Source organism: Myodes glareolus, chromosome 2, assembly GCF_982192425.1.
Source record: "Myodes glareolus chromosome 2, mMyoGla1.1, whole genome shotgun sequence".
NCBI classification, from domain to species: domain Eukaryota; kingdom Metazoa; phylum Chordata; class Mammalia; order Rodentia; family Cricetidae; genus Myodes; species Myodes glareolus.
In genome coordinates this window covers 93,748,535-93,770,693 of record NC_142027.1, presented here as the reverse complement: position 1 = coordinate 93,770,693, position 22,159 = coordinate 93,748,535, and the positions used below count along the sequence as shown (strand labels likewise).

The 22,159-nt window shown below is 38.0% G+C and overlaps 1 protein-coding gene and 1 pseudogene across 1 annotated transcript in view; one reads left to right on the top strand and one right to left on the bottom strand.

The window, feature by feature from the left end:
- LOC125411963 (vomeronasal type-2 receptor 116-like) overlaps positions 1–2,080 on the top strand; it is a 33,341-nt gene extending 31,261 nt beyond the window's left edge. The window contains exon 5 of the mRNA XM_087897451.1: positions 1,164–2,080. Within this exon, the coding sequence (XP_087753577.1) occupies positions 1,164–2,080 (917 nt within the window). The remainder of the gene's footprint in view (positions 1–1,163) is intronic.
- Positions 2,081–4,653: 2,573 nt separating this feature from the next.
- On the bottom strand, positions 4,654–5,084 carry LOC148123068 (small ribosomal subunit protein eS12 pseudogene; annotated as a pseudogene).
- Between the last annotated feature and the right edge of the window lie 17,075 nt (positions 5,085–22,159).

Genomic DNA, 22,159 nt, shown 5'->3' with positions numbered 1-22,159 from the left:
TGTAACTCCAAAACCTCCAAGTGATCTTAGGCCATCTGCATTATGTGCACAAATCCACACACATGCACACAAACATATAACTAAAATTTTAAATTTTTCTTTAATAAAAATTAATCTTTAAAAAAGAATCCAATGTCTCCATATGAAGTGAATTCCACCCCACAATTGTTGTGTTAACACATTTAAACAGTTCCCTTTTTGATATTTGTTGTTGTTTTCCAGAAAAGATCTCATGAAGGCCAGGCTGTGCCCTAACTTGCCAAGTAGCTAAGTCTGGCTTTGTACTCCTATTTCTCCTGATTCCACATCCCAAGCACAAGAACTGCAGATACATACCATCATGTGACAAACTGTTAGAATGCAATACTTACTTATTAAAATGCCTTCAGACAGAAGAAAATTAACCAGAGAAGTCAGTTCACTGGGTAACTCCATTTGAACACCATATCTGAAAATGCCATTACAAGAAAAGAACTTGAGAAACACCTTATTAACTCATTAAACTTATATTGAGAGAGAGAGAGAGAGAGAGAGAGAGAGAGAGAGAGAGAGAGGAAGAAGTGTGGGTGTACATGTGTCATGGTGCACAGATGGAACTGGAGAGTCAGTCATCACCCTCACTTTGCTTGATTTCACATTTTTTCACAGATGCATTAGCCAGGCTAGATGCCCTATGACCACCTGGACAATATTGTCTGTCTCTCATCTTATAATAGGGGTGCCCTGCGATTATAGATGCTTGTGCTACTGCATCAAGTTTTTATGTGGGACCTGGGAATTCAAACTCAAATCATCATGCTTAGGCACAATTCATTTACCCATGAATCAGCTCTCCCCAGCCCAGGAAATATTTCATGTGAATTCAATATTGTAACCAAATTGAATATGTATATTGTAAGTAAGTATGTAAGATTCTGGAAAGGGGAAAATAATGATATCAGAATCTTCAAAACAACACACAGCTGAATCAGGAGGAAAAACTGTAGCTTTGTTCATGTCACATTAAAGGAAATACACGGTAGTCATGTTACTCCCCATAAAGTATTCTTTCATTTGATGCCTGAAGTAACAAGGGATATCTATTAGGCTAAACTACTCAAGTGAGTGGATAAAGTGAACGAAAGAAAACTAACCTGAAATAACAAATATACATGCTTTCACAGATGCAGATCAGTGTGTGAAGTGTCTAGATCATCAATATGTCAACACAGACCGAAACCAATGCCTCCAGAAATCTATGACCTTCCTGGATTATGACGACCCCCTGGGGATGGGTCTGTCATGCATGGCCTTGTACTTCTCTGCACTGTCAGCTCTCATTCTTGGGATCTTTCTGAAGCAGCAAGACACTCCCATCGTGAAGGCAAATAACCGGACTCTCAGCTACATCCTGCTCATCACCCTTAACTGCTGTTTTCTCTGTTCGTTTCTCTTCATTGGCCACCCAAACACAACCACTTGCATCCTCCAGCAGACCACATTTGGAGTGTTGTTCACTGTGGCTGTTTCCACTGTCTTGGCCAAAACTATTACTGTGGTTCTGGCCTACAAGGTCACTGCTCCAGGAAGAAGAATCAGGTGGTTGTTGGTAACACGGGCACCTAACTTCATTGTTCCCATCTGCACCTTGATCCAGATTATCTTGTGTGGGATCTGGCTGGGAAAATCTCCCCCCTTCATTGACACAGACACATACTCTGAACGTGAACACATTATCATCCTGTGCAACAAGGGCTCAGTCTCTGCTTTCTACTGTGTGCTGGGATATCTGGGGGCTCTGGCTTTGGGAAGCTTCACTGTAGCTTTCCTGGCTAGGAACCTGCCTGACACCTTCAATGAAGCCAAGTTCCTGACATTCAGCATGCTGGTGTTCTGCAGCATCTGGGTCACCTTCCTCCCTGTCTACCACAGCACCAAAGGGAAGGTCATGGTGACTGTGGAGGTCTTCTCCATCTTGGCATCCAGTGCAGGGCTCCTAGGTTGTATCTTTGCCCCCAAGTGCTACATCATTTTGTTCAGACCACAAATGAACTCTATTCAGGGTCTCAGGAACAAAACACATTATAGGTACAAGACTTAATAAATTTTGTATTAACTTTCAAGTTAGCACATGAACTATATTTCATTAATACATTTTCATACATATATTTTGTTCCTATTCATCTGTCTCACAAACTGATACTACTGCATCCCTTCTATCAACCTCTTCCTGTTTCTTCCTTATCTTAAAATATTCCTCATTTTCACACTCATGTCCGTGTTTCTTTACTCCCTGCCCCTTCCCACCTCCCATACTTTCACTCCTCTCTTGAATACCTTCCACTTTAAGAATGAAGGGAGGGAGAAAGAGAGAGAGAGAGAGAGAGAGAGAGAGAGAGAGAGAGAGAGAGAGAGAGAGAATGCCAGCCCCCTGTGGCATTTATACTTATGACTATGGCTTAGGTGACCAAATAAACAATTTTGGTTCCAAAATTTTCTTTTTAAATGTTATGACTTTATTCTTCTCTAAGTCTGAAGAAATGCCACTGTGAATATGCTTCATATTTACTTTATCTGCTTACCTGCTTATAGATATCTGCATGCTTTCTTTTCTTATTACAACAAAAGTACAGCAGTAATTGTGGATGTGCATTACCTCTGTAGATGTCTTCTGAGTCTATATATCTAGGAGTTGTATGGTGGATTGAATGGTATTTCTCTTTGTAATATTGTTAGTAACTTCTACTCTGCTTTCTGCAGTGGCACAAATATCCTACTAAACATGTAACAAATTTGATTAAGGGAAAAACAGGGTGTGGGGGTCAGCTTTCCAAGGATACCTGTGAACCTGTGGTGCTGACTATCCCCGTGATTTAAGCCACTGCTGAAATTCCCCACCACCACTTCTTCAAAATCCAGAGGAGACATACAAACTAGCACACCTGGGACTATAACCACAAAATACAAGAAACATAACAGAGAAAGTTAACATAATTTTCCTGAAAAAGTTCAACTGGTGAAGTCAACATTCTGAAATAAGTAAATGATCAGACCATTTCAGAAGTTTTCTTGCAAAAAAAATGATCAAAGACCAGAACAAGGATATCCATAGGCAGATTTATTCCATACATACCTTCAATACCTGTAAATAAAGTCATTAATACAGAGGAAAATAGCAGCAAGACAAAGGAAAACTGTAACAAGAGGAACGGGCTGTTTGTTCTGGCCGCCCTGCTAGTCTGACTCCCAAAATAATCACACAGAAATTGTATTAATTAAATCACTGCCTGGCCATCATCTCTAGCCTCTTTTTTGTTAACTCTTACATCTTAGTTTAACCCATTTCCATTAATCTGTATCACCACGAGGTCGTGGCTTACCTAGAAAGATTCAGCATTTCTGACCTGGCAGCTCCATGGCGGCTCTCTCTCTCTCTGCTTTCTTCCTCCCAGAATTCAGTTCTGTCTTTCTCTGCCTACCTAAGTTCTGCCCTATCAGGCCAAGCAGTTTCTTTATTAATTAGTCAAAGAAAGCAATGAACAAACAGAATGTCCTCCTACACCATTTCCCCTTTTCTGCTTAAAAAGGAAAGGAAGGCTTTAACTTTAACATAGTAAAATTACATATAACAAAACAGTTATCAAACAACAATTACAGTTACAATATTTATATCTATTTTATCTTTTATCATAACAAAAGAAAACTATAACTATAAATTTTATAGCTATAAATTCCATCAAAGACCGCAGAATGATATAATATTATTTAAGTAAACAGGAAATGCATTGTAAGCAACTTTCAAAACTCTAGAATTGACAGAGACATCTCACTGCCTGAACAGTCACCCAAAGTTTTTCTGTACCATTGGGGCCCATAGTATCCAGCAGACTTTTCCATGAAGCAGGAAATTTTAAAGACAGTACAGTCACTTTCTTTTGTATCCTGCAGAATGTCCCACAGACCCTTTCATGAAACAGGAACCCCAAAGGATCATCTCACATTTAGACAAGTTCAGCAGTCATCTCTCTGTGGGCTCTTCATGTCTAGTTTATGTATCAGTCCAAGCAAGAGCAGTTTTTTGCCGAAATAGTTAATCAACTCCATAAAGAGCCTCTTCAATGCCCATCTTCCTCTTGAAAAAGATTGGTGCTGCCAGGAGCAGTCGTGCCTCATTGTCATGAAAAGTCCTAAGTTATTAAAAAATGCCATATTCTGTAGTCTTTGAAAGATATGAAGAATGTCTATCCACCTGAAATGCACATCTAGGAAATCTAACTAACATGATGACAAACTTGATTATTATCGATGATTATCCATTAACAACCTATATTTCCTAATTATACATAACATTTTAAATGAACTACACAATCACAATACCTTAATCTAGAGCAGAAATATATATATATATATATATATATATATATATATATATATATATATAAGATCGACCTTAAATTTATATCAATAATTCAAGATCCATACCATTGCAAATTATTCATATCTATATCATATCTCCCTTTAAATGTAAACAAAGATTTATAAACAACATTTGGGAATATGGGCGTAGTTATTTTTCTCCAAACTTCTTCTTGCTGTATGGGGTCGCTGTTAATCAGGTCCTTTATGGTATATCCTGTGTGCTAGGTTTATCTCAGTCAGCAGTTGAGTGAAGTATTTTTTTTAAATGAGCCAAATTTTTTATTTATTCATTTCTTGCACTTGTAGTACTCTTCGATGACATCCTTGGCCTGAGATTCTTTGCTATAGTCCTTAACCACTACACAACTGCAACCAACTACTTTCCGTGGCTTTCCCTCTCGATCAATTTTACAGAGGCCTACCCATTCCCTGAGTTTCTTGTTGTCATCAACCTTAATTAGGTTGACTTGGTGCTCAGCACAAAGTGCCTCCACCAACTGGACATACATAAACTCATCACAGTTGTATGCAAGCACACAGAGATGGGTTTGGCGCTTGTCTAAGGCTTTGGCAACTTCACAGATGCCACGTGCGAGGCCATCGTGGATGAGGGTGGTCTTCAGCACCTCTTCAAGAGCAGTGTTGATGTCCGTTACACTTCCAGCAGCAATGCCTTCCTCGGCCATGGCAGTGAATTATGGATGAGGCTGAATCTTGAACGCACCCGTGATTCTGCCTCAGCGGTGGCAGGGGAAAAACAAGTGAAGTAATTTTCTGAGGGTGTTTATGGCAACCTTTAATGAGGGCGTGGTCTATCATACCATATTGGTCTAGGAGCAATTGACAGGGTCTCATCCTCTGTGAAAACAAAAGAAGAACCTCTTTTCCAAAGCATCATATCCTTAGACCCAAATTCTGAAGTCATAATACCTTTATAATATATATGTTGGTGTAATTTTGCAGCACATACAATGAAAAGTCTCTCTGTACTTAGCCCTTTCACAGTCAAAAAATTCAAATAAAACACAATAATATACAGAATCCAGACTCTCTCTGTGAATTTACCATTTTTACATTGCTTATATTTCTTTACTTCTCTTAATCTATGACTATCTGTACTCTGTCTCTTTAAAGACTTTACCCTTTTTTAAAGCATTAACTTTATTTTATGACTCTCTATATTCTTTTTCTTCTCTCTCCCAAGCCTCCATACATTTATCCAACATTGTGATCCATTTAGAGGTCACTTATGTCTGAATCTGTCCTATTGTGAATTCTTTACTGTGTTGAAGAGCTTTTAAAATGTTAAGCATCTTGGTTGAAGCTGCTCTGGATGTTGGCTCCAGCTCTCTCCAATTTCAAAATGGTGGACGTATAATTTCTTCTAGCTCTGGGGCTACCAGGTCGGAGCCACGCTCAGCACTTTAACTCTGAGAATGAGGGTGCAGCACATAAACTATTTTTATCTGAGTTACAACCAAATTTGCCATGCAGAGCACTGTGCAGCCTGGAAATATCTCTCTGTATGGTGGTAGGAATTCACCATGCTCTCCCACCTACTCAAGCCTAGTAGTCTTATCCTGCCATCTGCCCAGGCAGGAAGAGTTGAGCCGTGGGCATGATCTCAGATACTTTTCTCTTGACCCCGAGTGGGCACACAAATGCCATTGAAATGCTTAATAGCCAGAGTTCATGCTGGTGGCACAGATGAGGAAGCTGCATTTTAAAATGGAGCAGCTTTTGTTCTGCTGCTATTGCTGAGTCAGGAAAATCTCTCTGCGGCATGCCACCAGCAAACAGCAAAAAGCTGTATTAAACTCTGTTTTTTCTATGTGTCTAGAATTCCTTTTCAAGCCCTCTCAGGTTTTACATGGTGTTAGTTAACCACGTTGGGCAGCCAATCTGTTGTAGGGAGCAAGCCCTTTTGTTAGGGCCAACCTGCTAGCTCACACCCAAAATAATTACTCAGAAATTGTATTAATTAAATCACTGCCTGGCCTCTTATTTGCTAACTCTTACATCTTAGTTTAACAGATTTCCATTAATCTGTATCACCACGACGTCATGGCTTATCTGGAAAGATTCAGCATGTCTGACCTGGCAGCTCCATGGTGGCTTTCTTTACTTTCTTCCTCCCAGAATTCAGTTCTGTCTTCTCTGTCTACATAAGTTCTTCCCTATCAGGCCAAGCAGTTTCTTTATTAATTAACCAATGAAAGCAACACACAAGCAGAAGGACCTCATACACTAGAAAACAATCAGCAGCATGAGAGAAAACTTCAACAATGAAACTGAGATGAGGAGGGACAAAAGTATTAAAAGTGAAAAAAATAAATCAAATAAAAAAGCACAGTGGGAAGCATGAACAATGGACTCAAAGAAGGAAAAGAAAGACTTCCAGATGAAGAAGGATGAAAAATAATGCTTACAGACACCAAGAAGCAAAAAATAAATGAGCACGACCACAATGTTCATGAAAGACCAAACCCAAGAACCCACAGGACTAGAAGGAGTAACATAAACACCAAAGGTGTAGGATATCCATTCAACAATATTACAGCATAAAAATTCCCAAGCCTAGAAAACATTCAGACATTCAAACACAAAACACATTTAGAACCCCAAACAGACATGACCAGAGAAGAACCTTCCCATGACATAGTACAGTCAAGATGTCAAAAGTACATAGCAAGGAAACAATATTAAATGCTGTCAAGGAAAAAACACCAAATCACCTACAGAAGCAAATAACAGAATAATATTAGCAAACTAAAACCCAGAAAGTCATGAAATGGTATCTTTCAAGTCCTAAAAATAGATTAATTGCCAGTCAGGACTACTATGCCAGACAAGTGATCTTCTAAATTTGAGAAAAAATAAGGACATTTCAAGGTAAACACAACTGAGGGTGTTAATGAACACCATGTCAGCACTGCAAAGGACACTAAAGGAATACTGTAAGCAATAGAAGAAATTTCAGCCACTAATGCAGAGGAAAAAATAGATTTCATGTTCAGACATGCTGAGCAAAGGTGAGCTGGAAGCAGTCCATTATACCAAACAAAATAAGCCAGATATGAATATGGGATTGCATAAAAAATATGCAATATTCTTTATTATCAGACAATAACCCAACTGACAGACAAAAACAGAAATTAATAGCTATTTCTCATTAATAATTTCCATGTAATGGACTCAACAAAAATGGAAAAGGAATATCATGGTGTAAAGTTACTGCTTGGCAGGGGTTAGGAAGAAGAAAGTGTAACTAAGAAGAGCATAGAGGACTGGGGGCTGTGAAATAACTCTATATGGTATTTCAGTTGTGAACACAGGCCATTACACATTGGTGGAAACCCACTGATTGTAAGATACAAAATAGGAACCCTAGTTTGGTGTGACGGTGTACACATGTATTTGTGGCATTTTGGAGACTAATGGGAGGGCAAATTTAAGGACAATCTGGGCTACAGATTAAATCTGAATTCAATAAAAAAGAATGAGACAGAAAATATGAACACTAATGTGAAGTGTAGACTTTGGGTGAGGATGTGTCATTGTGGATTATAACAAATACACCACTGTGATGAAGTGGTATACAGTGGAAGAGGCTTACACATGATAGGGAAAGGGAACAATTTGAAACCTCTGTGTCTTTCTCTCAATGTTCTAGTAAACAGTAAGCTCTAAAGAATTCTTATAAAATAAAAATAAAATCTATTCATATATTTAAGAAAAAACGAGATCCTACTCTATATTGTCTCCAAGAAACATACCTCATTAATAAAATCAAAAGATAGAAGACATTCTATCAAGAGCATTAAAACCAACAACACCAAATGTTGGAACTCCAACTTCATAAACCAAACATGAAATGGAAGAACTAGTCCTCATATGATATTAGTAGTAAATTCAATACCAAACTAGATAGGTCATCCAAACTAAAAATCAACAAAGATGCACCAGACTTAAATTATATATCATAGATCAGATAGACTTAGCATATTCCTACAGAATATCCCATCCAATCAATATTAACCATCATATTTGGTTATATACATTCTTCTTAGCAGGAAATGATACCACCCGGAGTGGGCAGGTCTTCTCACTTCAATTAACCTAATCAAAATACTCCCTTACAGGAATGCCTAGAGGCCCATCTTTCAGTTGACTCTATAGCTCAACAAGCAGACATTGGAGGTTAACCATCACAACTAATCCCATTTTTAGAATCCAGTACTACTCTGTACTAAGGATATTAGTAAGGGCAGTATGTTTTTTAAGTTTATTGGTCCTATTTTTTGTTTTTTACATTTACATAAAAAGTAATGGGCTTTATTGCAGCATCTTCATACCCTGAGTGTTCTTATAAAATCACTCATTACTCATCCTTTCCACATTTTGTATACAGTCTCCTCCTGGTTGATTCTCTTTTCCCTTCTGTTTCCATGTCATATGCATTACATTCTTCATCTCTTTTAAGATTGTTTTCTTCTCTCTTATGATCCCTTATATTTTCATGACCTATAAACATATAAATACAAACACACGCATATGCACAAATCTTTATAATATAAAATCTGTTTTGCATAAAAATATTTAGTATTTCTCCTTCTGAGTATGGTTTTTTTCACAAAACATGAATTACAGTTGCATCTACTTTCCTGAAACTTCATAATTTATTCTTTAACTGCATTAAATCTCATTGTGGCCATGTACCTCTATGTATGTCTGCTTTGTATTTTTTATTGTTGCTCTTCTAGGTTGCTTCTTCTTCACAGGCTGGCCTCAAAATGTTGTAAAGTAATCTTTTGTACATAATATGTTTCACTATATTTGGTTTAATAAAAAGTTGAATTTTCAGTACAGAGAAAATACTAGGAAGAGGAATGGCAGAGATGTGAGTTGTGAGGAAACACCAGGGATGCACAATAAACAGCATGGGCTTCACAAAGTAAAGGTAACCAAGCCACAATACTGAACATACATTAAAAGATATGGGTTAATTTAAGTTATAAGAACTAATTAAAATAAGCAAGTCTAAGCTATCAGTCAAGATTTCATAATTAATAAGAAGTCTCCATGTCATGATATGGGAACTGGCTGGTAGGACAGGGGAAGATTTGCAGCATATGTCACCCAATGTGGGGCCATGTATATCTATATAAGGCCTGAAAAAGCTTTCCAGAGAGAGAGAATAAGAGAGATAGACAGATAAAGAGAAAGAACTTGCAAACACAATCTCCTGGAAGCCGTATTCTCTCAGATAGGCTCAGCACTAGTGGTATACAGAGGCATGCCTCTTTTAAGAGGTTCTGCTACTAAGCACTTGAATGGGGTCCATGAGCATCAGGCAGTGATCTACTTGGTGGCATGAGACTAGGTAGAAATGCCTACAGCAGCATGGACCCAGAAACTTCTCAATGGTGGAGCAGTAAACATGGCTCTGGTCAGTATCTCAACAGTGAGGCTAAGCTCTCATAAAACTAATCAGGTAGAGCTAGCTACCATCATACCACGAGTGAAGCTGCATTTTAAGATTTTGCTCATGCAGACAGAAAAGGTTACATATAGGCATTAAACAGGTTCAGATGGAAAATAACCTCTAAACAAGATGTAGTGTCTTTAAAAATGTGTGTAGGCATAAGGAAAAAAGGGTATAGACACTTATGAAAAAATAAGTAATTTAAAATTGATAGAGAAAATTCTTTAAAGAAAGAATAAGTCACATAGAGATAGGAAATATACAGGGAGTCTGATACTGTATGATTATTATTGTTACTGTGCAGTCTAATTTTTTGATTGCTGATAAGCAAATGACAGGTGCTGCAAGACAGGACCATGAAAGGAATTGCTGAAATAAACAAGTCTGGAAACTTTAAGAATGCCTTAACTTCAAAATTAAAATCAAAAAAGTCTTGCTTTGGGGAAAAGGTTATGATTTTGTTTCTACAGGAAACAAAAGGCTGTGGATTTGCTCAAGTTTGATAGATGTCAATTTTGATAGGGGAAGATCCCCTGAAAGCCTGCTTACAGATATAAAGAAATAAACCTAAAATAGCTACAAGATAGGTAACGTATATTTTAGGTGCTCAAACAAACGATGAAGACACATCTTTGGCAGGTTTGTATACAACACACAGCCCAGACTTACAGTTATATATGTAACTTACAGTTACAGTTAATACAGTTATATATGTTACCTTACAAAGTTTGTGTTTTTAAAGCAAGGGGACAAGACACCAATGAAAATAGATGATCCAGGTGATCCAACCTCTTAGAGTACCTCTGTTGTAATTTGCTCAGAATTCTGCACCCAGAACAGCCTCAAAGGTGATAGCTGAAATGGTCCAGCCTCACAGACTATTCTAACCAGGATTTGACCATTATCCTAATTTTCTTTAAAAAATTTGGGTCCCCCAAAGATGCCTTTACCTACAGGCAACAAAAAGCAGTTTAGAAACACAATGCCCTCATTCCTGAGAGGTGGAGTGGGTGTTTTTGGTCATTTGTTGGGTTATGGATGTTTGTCATCACTTGAGAATTACAAATTGTTACTGGTCATAGACACAGAACAAGTTAAATGAAGGAGATTAGATTCAAGGATCTCTTTCTGAAGGGAAAATGGAAGTATGATATAAAAATGATGAGATAAAAGGGTACATTATTAAGTTTACTTTTGAACAACCACTGTCTCAATCTACATCGGTATAAATTTTTGTATATTTATATAAATTTAAGATTATTTTTGTTATACTAAATTAAGTTTCCATTCTTGTTTGGGGTATTATTCTTATGCAGCTTATTAAATGTAATGTATAACTAAGAAATGAATATTAGTAGTTAGTCATCTATAATAATCAAACTTGTAGTCATACTGGGTATATTTTCAAGGTTAAGCCTATTTATTTAGATAGATGGTTTCCAAACACTTCAAAGATTTACAGTATATTGCATTTAAGATTGAATAACCTGAGGCTTTTCAGGATAGTGAGAAAATATGATGAGCATTGAAGAAATACCTTCTGGAGTTTCATTTCCTTGTGGCAAGGTTAGCCACTGGACTAAGAAACTGTTCTTGCCTTGAATGCTGACAGTATGCTGTAAAAACTTCATAATCAGGACACAAAGGAAAAAGACTGCCAAACTTTGCCAATATAAAGGAGGACAGTCCTTAAAAGTTCCTGTTTCATAAAAAAGTCTGCCAGACATTCGAGGGCTGTAGGGTAAAGATAGATGTCTCAACATTGAAGAGGATCTCGAGTGACTGTCCAGATAGCCAGATGTCTGTAATTCTATAGGTCTGAAAGCAGCTTGCACTGCACTTCCTGTTTACTAAGATACTAGTATATTCTGCTGGTGTCTTTGTTGGAATTGAAGAATAGCTACAGTTTTCTTAGTTATAACAGAAGATAAATTAGTACAAAACTTTAGACTCATCAAGAGGATAGATAATGAGTATTTTCTCTAAATTTGTCAAATACAAAAGGACTGGACATTTTAAATATAATTCTTATTGGATAATTGTTCTTCCTGTATAGAGTTTTATTTTTAAAAGTTAATACCTTGCTTTTCTGTTTAGATAATACCTGATAACTGTTCCTATTGTATATAGCTTTACTATGTTAGAGTTCAACTTTTTCCTTTTTATTTAGATGAAAAGGGGAAAATGCTGTATAACAGTCTTTTATGTACTTTTAATATGTGTCACTGATTTGTTTGATAAAAACGCTGAATGGTCAATAAATAGTGAGAACTCTCAGGACAGTGAGAATGCAAGGGAGAAGAAGAGCAGAGTTGAGAGGAAACACCATGGATGCAAAGCAAACAGCATGGGTTTCACAAAGTAAAGGTAGTTATGCCATGTAATGTAACATGAGGTGGCCACGTTGGGCGCCATTCTGTAACATGATGGGGCCTGTTTGTTGGGGGTTTTTCTATCCTCCCACCAGGTCCCCACAATTGTTTAGTTCCAGAGAAAAATCACACAGAAATCTCTATAAGTTATAATGTTGATTGGCCCATTAGCTCAAGCTTCTTATTAGGTCTTGTAGCTTATATTAACCCATTTTTCTGATCTATGTTAGCCATGTAGCTCAGTTCCTTTTTCAGTGGGGCAGCTCACATCCTGCTGCTTCGGTAGTCTGGACAGGAGTGGGAGGAATCAACTTCCTCTTCCCTAGAATTCCTCCTGCTCTCCTTGCATCATTTCCGCTTCCTGTCTGGTTTTCCCACCTACACCTCCTGCCTGGCCAATCAGCGTTTATTTAAAATATGATTGACAGAATACAGACAACTCTCCCCCACCAATGTAAAGAAATGTATATTAAAAGATATGGTTAATTTAAGTTATAATAACTAGGTAGAACAAATCTAAGCTATTTGCCAAGCTTTCATAATTAATAAGAAGTCTCTTTGTCCCGATTTGAGAGCTTAGTGGCTGTTCAGATAAAGACTCACAACATCAAACCTCAAATTCTGTTGAAGTTGTTTCTCTCTTCAATATACCTCTTTATTCCTTCTAAAATGTCCCTTCCTATTCTTTTCCAGGTTTTTCATCCACACATAGCCTATGTTTTCTCTTTCTCCTTTCATTTTTTCCTTATTCTTCCTTTCATCTCTTTCCCCTATCCCCTTTCCTTTCTTTTTGTTGCTTTGTTTTCCTGCCTCTTTCACAAATCTCTATGTAATCTTGCCTCTGTTACTTAACTTTTATTCCCAATGAATTGTTATTTTCTCAACAGAAGCTATAATTCTCCTGCTTTCGACCCTATCTTGGAAGAAGACAAAGTACACATTTCATCTCTCCGTCCTGCTCTACACCCAGAGCTGGAGCTCATTCTTCAGTCACTTTCCCATCTTTTTAAAAGTTGTTTCTTTTCTTTTTTAACTTTTATTTATTACTTTATAAATAATACCAATCAGAGTTTCCACTCCTTCCACTTCCCTCCCACTCCCCCACACACCTCCCCCACTCAGTTCTAAGAGAGGGCAAGGTACCATGCCCTGTAGGAAGTCCAAGGCCTCACTCCTACATCCAGGCTTAGGAAGGTATGCATCCATATAGAATAGGATCCCAAAAAGCCAGTACATGCAGTAGAGACAAATCCCAGTGCCGTTGTCATTAGCTTATCAGTCTGCCCCAATTGTCAGCCACATTCAGAGGGTCCAGTTTGATCCCATGTTCCTTCAGTCCCAGTCCAGTTGGCGTTGGTGAGCTCGCATTAGATCAGGAACACTGTCTCAGTGGTTGGTGCAACCCCTTTCGGTCCTGACTTCCTTGCTCATATTCTCCCTCCTTCCAATCTCCAACTGGACCTTGAGAGCTCATTCCAGTGCTCCGATGTAGGTCTCTGTCTCTATCTCCATCCATTGCCGAAAGAAGGTTCTATGGTGATATTCAATTTAGTTGTCAGTCTGACTGCAGGACAAGGTCAGTTTAGGCACCCTCTCCTCTGCTGACCAGAATCCTAGCAGGAGTCGTCCCCGCGGACTCCTGGGAACCCCTCCAGAGCTAAGCCTCTTGCCAAACCCAAAATGGCTCCCTCAGTTAAGATGATCAAAACTACAAATATATGTGTAATAACCTTTTATGAAAGTTTTCTTTTCATGTATGCTACTTATTTATGATTCAGTGAGCACACAGACCAGATACAGTTCTGTTGTTTTCGTGGAAACCATTCTACTGCTCCTTGGCTCTCCCCCAGGTCTTCAGCCTTAAGCACTTACTGCAAATGAAGTAGAGAAATAAGCACTAGGCAGTCTGAGAATTTTCTGTGAATGAAGTGAAGGGAGGCCCCAGATGGGGTTATATAGAGGGTGCACCATCCTCTCCTCTCCCACTGCACTGCTAGTCAAGTCCTGCTCTTCACCAAGACAGACCTGGCCTGAGAATGTAGAAGAGGGCACAACCAATGGGAAAACTCAACTTACCTAGTTTGTAAAAAAACAACAAAGATGGACCTGCTGGGTTGTCACCTCTTCCCTGTGGGAACTCATTTTCCCAGTTACATCTGTCTGAGTACTCTGCATAATCCCAGTCTCATCTACAGGAGAAAATTACAGCTAAGAGTCTGTCTCTGACAAAAGGATGACACTGTGTCAGACACCCAGTGATCTTCACCACTTGGGGAGTTCCTGGGAGTCTCTGCACCTCTTCTGTGCCTTGGGAGCCTCCATAGAGGACAAAGTGCTCTTGAACAAATTAAGAATGCATAAAAAAGTGCTCTGAGTACATGAATTAAATCAGGCATATGATTTCCAACATGCTGGGAAAACAAGTTCAACCACAAGGCAACTAGTACTGATCACACTCAAATGTAGCAAAACATACTTGATCTTTGTCAATCCTATGTTATGAGATGAAACAAAGCCCTCAGTCCTTACAGGATGTAAAGTGATGATGTGAGTGATTGCTAATGTGTCATACAAAAACACTAACTGTGAACTTGCATCTTCATGATATTCTTAAAATGAGAAAGGAATGGACAGAAGCCAGAAACCTAACAACATACCATACTGTTTTCACAAACTAAAAAAACAACAGGCAGGGACAAGTGTGTCTGCACCATTGCCAGCAGCAGAAAATGTAAGTTCAAGCTTGTATAAGACAGATACAAAATTTATTTCTCAATAAGCTCTATAAGAACCATGAAGGTTCAAAATAAAAATAATGGAAGAACTATTTCAAAATATGATCATACATGTATACATATAAAAACCAAATGAATTATTGTGTTTATATGTATACGTTATTGTTATTTCATATTAAATTATATACAAACTTTTTGTGGTGGTCTCTTTTCTTTCTTTATCTGTCTTCCTAAATGGTGAATATAAAAATAAATAGAACCATACATAGAGATAAAATAACCAAATACTACGAATGGGTACTTGTAAATCCAAAATTAACTAAAATTAATTATGTAAATATAAAAAGAATACACAGGCAATTTAACTAGATTTTGTATCACTGAGTGCAGATTCTAAATTAAATTTATCTCTAGCTAAAATTCATCAACTGACCAAATACCAGGGACTTAAATAATTCTTACCCTAAATAAATGTTATGCCTTCATAATTACCATCAATACCCTGCCCATGATATTAGAAAGATGGTTTAACATCTGTTAGAAATGAAATATGTATTTTCACTGTTGTTCTATAGATCGTATCATGTCATGCCCCATGTCATACCCTGCCTCCATGCTGACCCTGGCCTGAAGTCTAGCCCAGCTTGTTGAGTTCACGGTCATAATCCTACCCTCACCACAATCTTCAGAGTAGAACCAGAGTACCATACCCCACACCTCAGGACAGTCTGAGGAGCCCTGCTCCTTCCCCAGCTTACTGTGGCCACATCAGACACACAAACAACAAAAAGTACACATAAGTCAATCTCTTCACAAAAACACAAACAATATGAAAGGTCAAAACAAGATGTCTCTGTCCCCAAAACCACCCGTCCTCTAGAAATGGTCTCCAGTGAGAATTATGTAGTTAAAACCCCAGGACACAGATCTTTAAAAGTACTATTATACACTAAATCAAATTAATAAATAAATTTTTAAAAGACACAAATAAAGAGAATTAACATAAAGAGAATAAAGCCTGGCTGATACCCAGGAAAACACAAATATAAGGCTGAATGGAAAAAAAAAAAAAAAAACGGACATCCAGGATTTGAAAACCAAACAGTAAAGAGAGCTAAGTCTGAAATGAAGATGGAATTGAAAACTCAATATCCCAGTAACAGAACTCCAGTAAACACCTTACAAGTAGAGGAGAGAATATCATATTACAAAGTAGAGAAATTAGGCCACACAAGTAAATATGAAAAAAAATTAAATACTAGAAAGGAGTATGCAGGAATTTTTGGACTTTATGAAAATATGAAATACTTAAAATTATAAGCATTACTAAGGGAGTAGTCCAGGTCAACGGCATAGACCAGATCAAAAAAATATATGGAAGAAAGCTTCCCCTAATTAAAGAAAGACATGCCCATACACAGAATACCAAATAGACAAGATGAAAAAATAAGAAACTCCGCGAGTTGTATTATATGCATAATACTAAATATACAAAGCATAAAAAGTGTATTGAAAATTACAGGAGAAAAAACACAAGCCACAAGTAAAGAAAAAGCTCATCAGAAAACCAACTGATTTCTCAAATAGATCTTTGGAACCCAGAAGAGTCTGAAGCAGTGTACTTCAAATTATAAAACACAATGCCAACCTAGACTCCTATACCCAGCAAAACTACCTATCATAGTAGATGTCAATAGGAAACACTTCTATGATGCAAAAGGTTAAATGAATTCATATGCAACAAACCAGCCCTGTAGAGAATGCTGGAAGCAATAATTTGGTGTAAGAGAGAAATAAATATAGGCAAGAGACTGTGGAAAGAAAACAAAGCTAAAATTGCAGAAACACAGTCTACTACAACAAAATGCCTGAAATCAGCCCACAATTTTCAATAATAGTTTTAAATATTAGTGGCCTTGAATTCTTAATCAAAATATATAGATTAGTTGAATGGATTACGAAACAAAATATATCATTCTGTTGCATAAAAGAAACTCAGATCTAAAGGAAAGACACCTTCTCAAAGTGAAAGGATGAAAAAATATTCCAAGCAAATAGGTCCTGGAAGCAGTCAGCGATTGCTATTCACATAGCTGAGAAAAAATATTTCAAACTAGAATAAATGAAAGAAGATAAAGTTGGGGAGTACATGCCAATCAAGAAAATAGTTAATCAAGAAAACATTTTGTACTTTTTAATTTAAAAACTGTCTTTTTTAATTTTACATACCAAAACCTGTTTCCACTCCCTCCCTTCCTACCATACCCTTCTCTTTCCCACACCCTACCCCATCCACTCCTCAGAGAGAGTAAGGCACATTAATTTGAGGAAAGACCAAGGTCCTCCCTACTATATTGAGATTAAGCAAGGTATTCCTCCAAAGAGAACAGGTTCTAAAAAGCCAGTACAAACAGTAAGGATAAATCCTGCCGACAGTGTCAGTGCCACCCCCAGTCTGCCCAAACCATACAACTGTCACCCACATTCTAAGGTCCTAGTTGGTTTTATGCTGGTTCCTTCCTTGTCTTGCCAGCGTTGGTGAGCTCCTATATCTCAGGTAAACTGTTTCAGTGGGTATCCCCACCATGGTCTTGACCTCTTTGTTCATATTCTCACTCTTTCCACTATTTGACTAGACTTTGGGAGCTCTGCCCAGTACTCAGTTGTGGCTCTCTGACTCTGTTTCCATCAGTTGCTGGATTAAGTTTTTATGGTGACATTTAAGATAGTTATCAATCTGACTACAGGACAAGGCTAGTTCAGGCATTCTCCAATACTGCTTAGGGTCTTAGCTGTCTTTTGGATTCCTGGGAATTTCCCTAGTGCCAGCTTTCTTGCCTGTCCCATAATGCCTCCATCAATCAAGATATCTCTTTCCTCACTCTCCCTCCCTGTCCTTTCCCCATCTCAACCATTTTGTTTCTTCATGTTCTCCTTCCTCCTCCCCTTCTTTCTTCCTCCCCCCCCTTGTGTCCTCCCTTCTTCTTCACTCCCACATTCCCAATTTTTTCAAGTGATCTTGTCTATTTCTCCTTCCCAGGGTGATCTATGTATGTTTCTCTTGGGGTTCGCTTTGTTACCTAACCTCTTTGGGGCCATGGACTACAGGCTGGTTATTTTACATCTAATATCCACTTATGAGTGAGTACCATGGTCATTTTGAAAAAAGTCCGTGTTACCTCACTCAGGATTTTTTTCTAGTTCAATCCATTTGCATGCAAATTTCCAGATGTCATTGTTTTTTGTCACTATGTAGTACTCCATTTTGTAAATGCACCACATTTCCTTTATCTGTTTTTTGGTTAAGGGGTTTCTAGACATTTTCCATGTTCTGGCTATTATAAATAATGCTGATATGAACATGGATGAACAAATGTCCTTGTAGTATGTTTGAGCAGATATCTTTGTATATATGTCCAAGAGTGGTAATGCTGGGTTGTGAGGTAGGTTAATTCCCATTTCTCTAAGAGACCACCATACTGATTTCCAGCAACCTACACCTTCAATGCAATCCCCATCAAAAATTCCAACACAATTCTTCACAGACTTTGAAAAAACAATAGTCAACTTCAAAAGGAAAAACAACAGCAAAAAAAACATGATAGCCAAAACAATACTATACAATTAAGGAACTTCCAGAGGATCGCCATCCCTGACATCAACTCTATTATAGAGCTACAGCAATGAAAACAATCTGGTATTGGCATATAAACAGACAGGTACACCAATCAAATCAAACTGAAGACCTGAATATTAATCCACATACTTATGGGCACCTGATTTTGATGAAGAAGTTAAAATTGTACAATGGACAAAACAAAGCATATTGAACAAATGGTGTTGGTATAACTGGATGTCAACATGTAGAAGAATGAAAATAGATCCATACCTATCCCTATGCACAAAACTGAAGTCAAAATTGATTAAAGACCTCAATATAAATCTGACCACACTGAGCTTCATAGAAGAGAAAGTGAGAAGTAGCCTTCAATGCATGGGCGCAGGACACCACTTCCTAAACATAACACAAGTAGCACAGGTACTGAGAGCAACAATAAATTAGCACAGATACTGAAAACAACAATAAATAAATGTGGCCTTCTGAAACTGAAAAACTTTTGTAAAGCAAAGGACACAGTCAATAAGAAAAAATGGAAGTCTACTGAATGGGGAAAGATCTTCAAATCCACATCAGACAGAGGAGTAATCTCCAAAATATACAAAGAACTCAAAAATTAGACATCAAAATTTCAAATAATCCAATTTTAAAATGGGGTACAGAATTAAACAGAGAATTCTCAAAAAGAAGAATCTCAAATGGCCAAAACACATTTAAGGAAATGTACAACATCCTTAGACATCAGGGTAATGCGAATCAAAATGACTCTGAGATACCATCTTACACCAGTCAGAATGACTAAGATCAAAAACACCAATGACAGCTTATATTAGAGAGGATGTGGAGTAAGGGGAACACTTATCCATTGTTGGTGGGAATACAAACTTGTACAACCACTCTATAAATCAGTATGGTGATTTCTCAGAAAATTGGGAATCAACTTACCTCAGGACCCAGCAATACCCCTCTTGGGCATATATCTGAAAGATGCTCAACCATACTACATGGACATCTGTTTAACTATGTTCATAGCAGAATTATTTGTAATAGCCAGAACCTGTAAACAACCTAGATGCCTCTCAACATGTTCATAGAGCATCCTTCCAGTGGAAATTAAGCCATAACACAGTAGCACATCTGTTCTACACAGAGGAACAGGTGCACCTTAGGAGAGGCAAGCATAGTCAGATATTTACTGAAGACTTTTGGGTTTTTAACATTTCTGGGCCTTGTGTTTAAAGTGATAGCAATTGCAATTATGTAAATTACAATTATGTAAATTGCAATTATCTAAATTGCAATTATCTAAATTACAAATTGTGATACACTTTTTATAACAAAAGGATTTTGTAGAGAATCCTACAAATTTTTTAGAAATCCTAGAAATAAACTTAAATGTTAACTAGTTGCTATGGCCTTACAGTCCTTGTTGAAGTTGAATACCAGTACTAGGTATTAACATCTTTGTGGCAAGAAAAGTCCAGAAATTATAACTTAAGTAAATATTTTCAGTCAGGATTTATAGGCTCTATTCACCAGGTCAAACTACAAAGGAATTTAGATCCTAGCTTTTGTATGTTATGAAGACATATGCCACCATTGTATAGTTCCATACTAACATACATGCAAGTTCTTTGAGGCATGTCAAAGTTACAGTTGACACAAATTCATCTCATGTTGTGTTCTACTGGGTTTTCCTCTAACCATTTTCCCCAACAATGGTACAAACTGGAGGTATTGTTTTGTGTTGTAGACAATAAAAGTATATTAAAGTCATATCTATAATCAATAATTGTGGAATCATTTTGAAAACCCCAAATCTATTTTAAAGGTGGATTTATACTTAATAATTTGTGTGTAACAATGGGTACACGAATTCTGCATTGAAACTTTGAAGTGATATACCAGGGAGCTGTAAAGTTCTGATAAAATGTAAAAATTATTTCTAAACAAGTACATAAGTTGTTAAAAGAAAAAAATTATATAGATTCAGGAAAGTAACAGCTTCTTTCATTCCAGATTGGAGAAGACCAACACTCTATTAAACAAATGCTGGCTTGGGTACTTTACAGGGCCCCTGAGCATCCCCTTTTCCTGATGATTCTGTTTGATACCCACCCCTGTGCCTTCTAGTTCCTTCCCCTTGAAGAGTTTCCTAAGAAGAAGAAGTGACAGTCTCAGGAAGCTGCTTTTCCTTGCCTTGCCTCCCCATGTTCCTTTAACCCTGCTTCTATTCCCTCCCTGTAAGAGACAGTTTCATCCCTAAATATTTCTCATGGACATGTTTATGCCCACTAGGATCAGTGATGGGCTAATGATCTTGAGAGGGCAGTGCTGTTGGCAAGACCAATCTTTTAGAAATCACTCTTTCTGTCCAGTGCTCCAATGTGGGTCTCTGTCACTATCTCCATTCTTCGCCAGATGAAGGTTCTATGGTGATATGCAAGATCAGTGTGACTATAGGATAGCGCCAGATCAGGCGCCCTCTACTCAGCAGCCCAAGGAACAAGCTGGGGACATCTCCTTGGACACCTGGAAACCCCTCTAGAGTCAGGTCTCTTGCCAAACCTAAAATAGCTCCCTTCATTAAGCTGTTTACTTCCCTGCTCCCATATTCATCCTTCCTCCATCCCAACCATCCCATTCCCCCAAGCTCCCCCCATCCTCCCCTTCTCACTTCTCTCTCCATCTCTCCCCTTACTCCCACCCCCAATCTCTCAATTTTTGCCTGGCAATCTTATCTACTTCCAATATCTAAGGGGATAACTATATGTATAAATGAAGAGCAGAAGGAGGGAGAACATGAGCAAGGAAGTCAGGACACGAGGGGTGCGCCCACGCACTGAGACAGCAGGACTGACCTAATGGGAGCTCACCAAAGCCAGCTGGACTGGGACTGATGGAGCATGTGATCAAACCGGACTCTCTGAAGGTGGCTGACAATGAGAGCTGACTGAAAAGCCAAGGACAATGGCACTGGGTTTTGATTCTACTGCATGTACTGGCTTTGTGGGAGCCTAGTCTGTTTGGAAGCTCACCTTCCTAGACCTGGATGGAGCGGGGAGGACCTTGGACTTCCCACAGGGCAGGGAACCCTGACTGCTCTTTGGACTGGAGAGGAAGGGGGAGGAGGGGAAATGGGAGGAGGTGGAAATTTTTTAAAAAAAAATTGTTAATTCCTAAAAAAGAAAGAAAGAAAGAAAGAAAGAAAGAAAGAAAGAAAGAAAGAAAGAAAGAAAGAAAGAAAGAAATCACTCCTTCTTTCCACACACTTGCTCAGGTAGTGATGACATTGAGAGGTATTACCCAAGAGCTACCCCGTGGTCTACTTCCTGCTCCTCGGTCCCATTAGCCACAAGAGTAATGACCTTATAACTCTGCTTTATACTTCCTCGCTTATCCCAATGGAATCATTGTCCAAGAGAAATATGTCTATCCACAGTAGGATTTTTGGGACATTTTCTACTTAGTAAAGAAAAAAGATTCAGAAATTAAGCATTTTCAGTGTCAACAACCAAGTCTCATGCTTATACAGTTTGATATCTTCTTT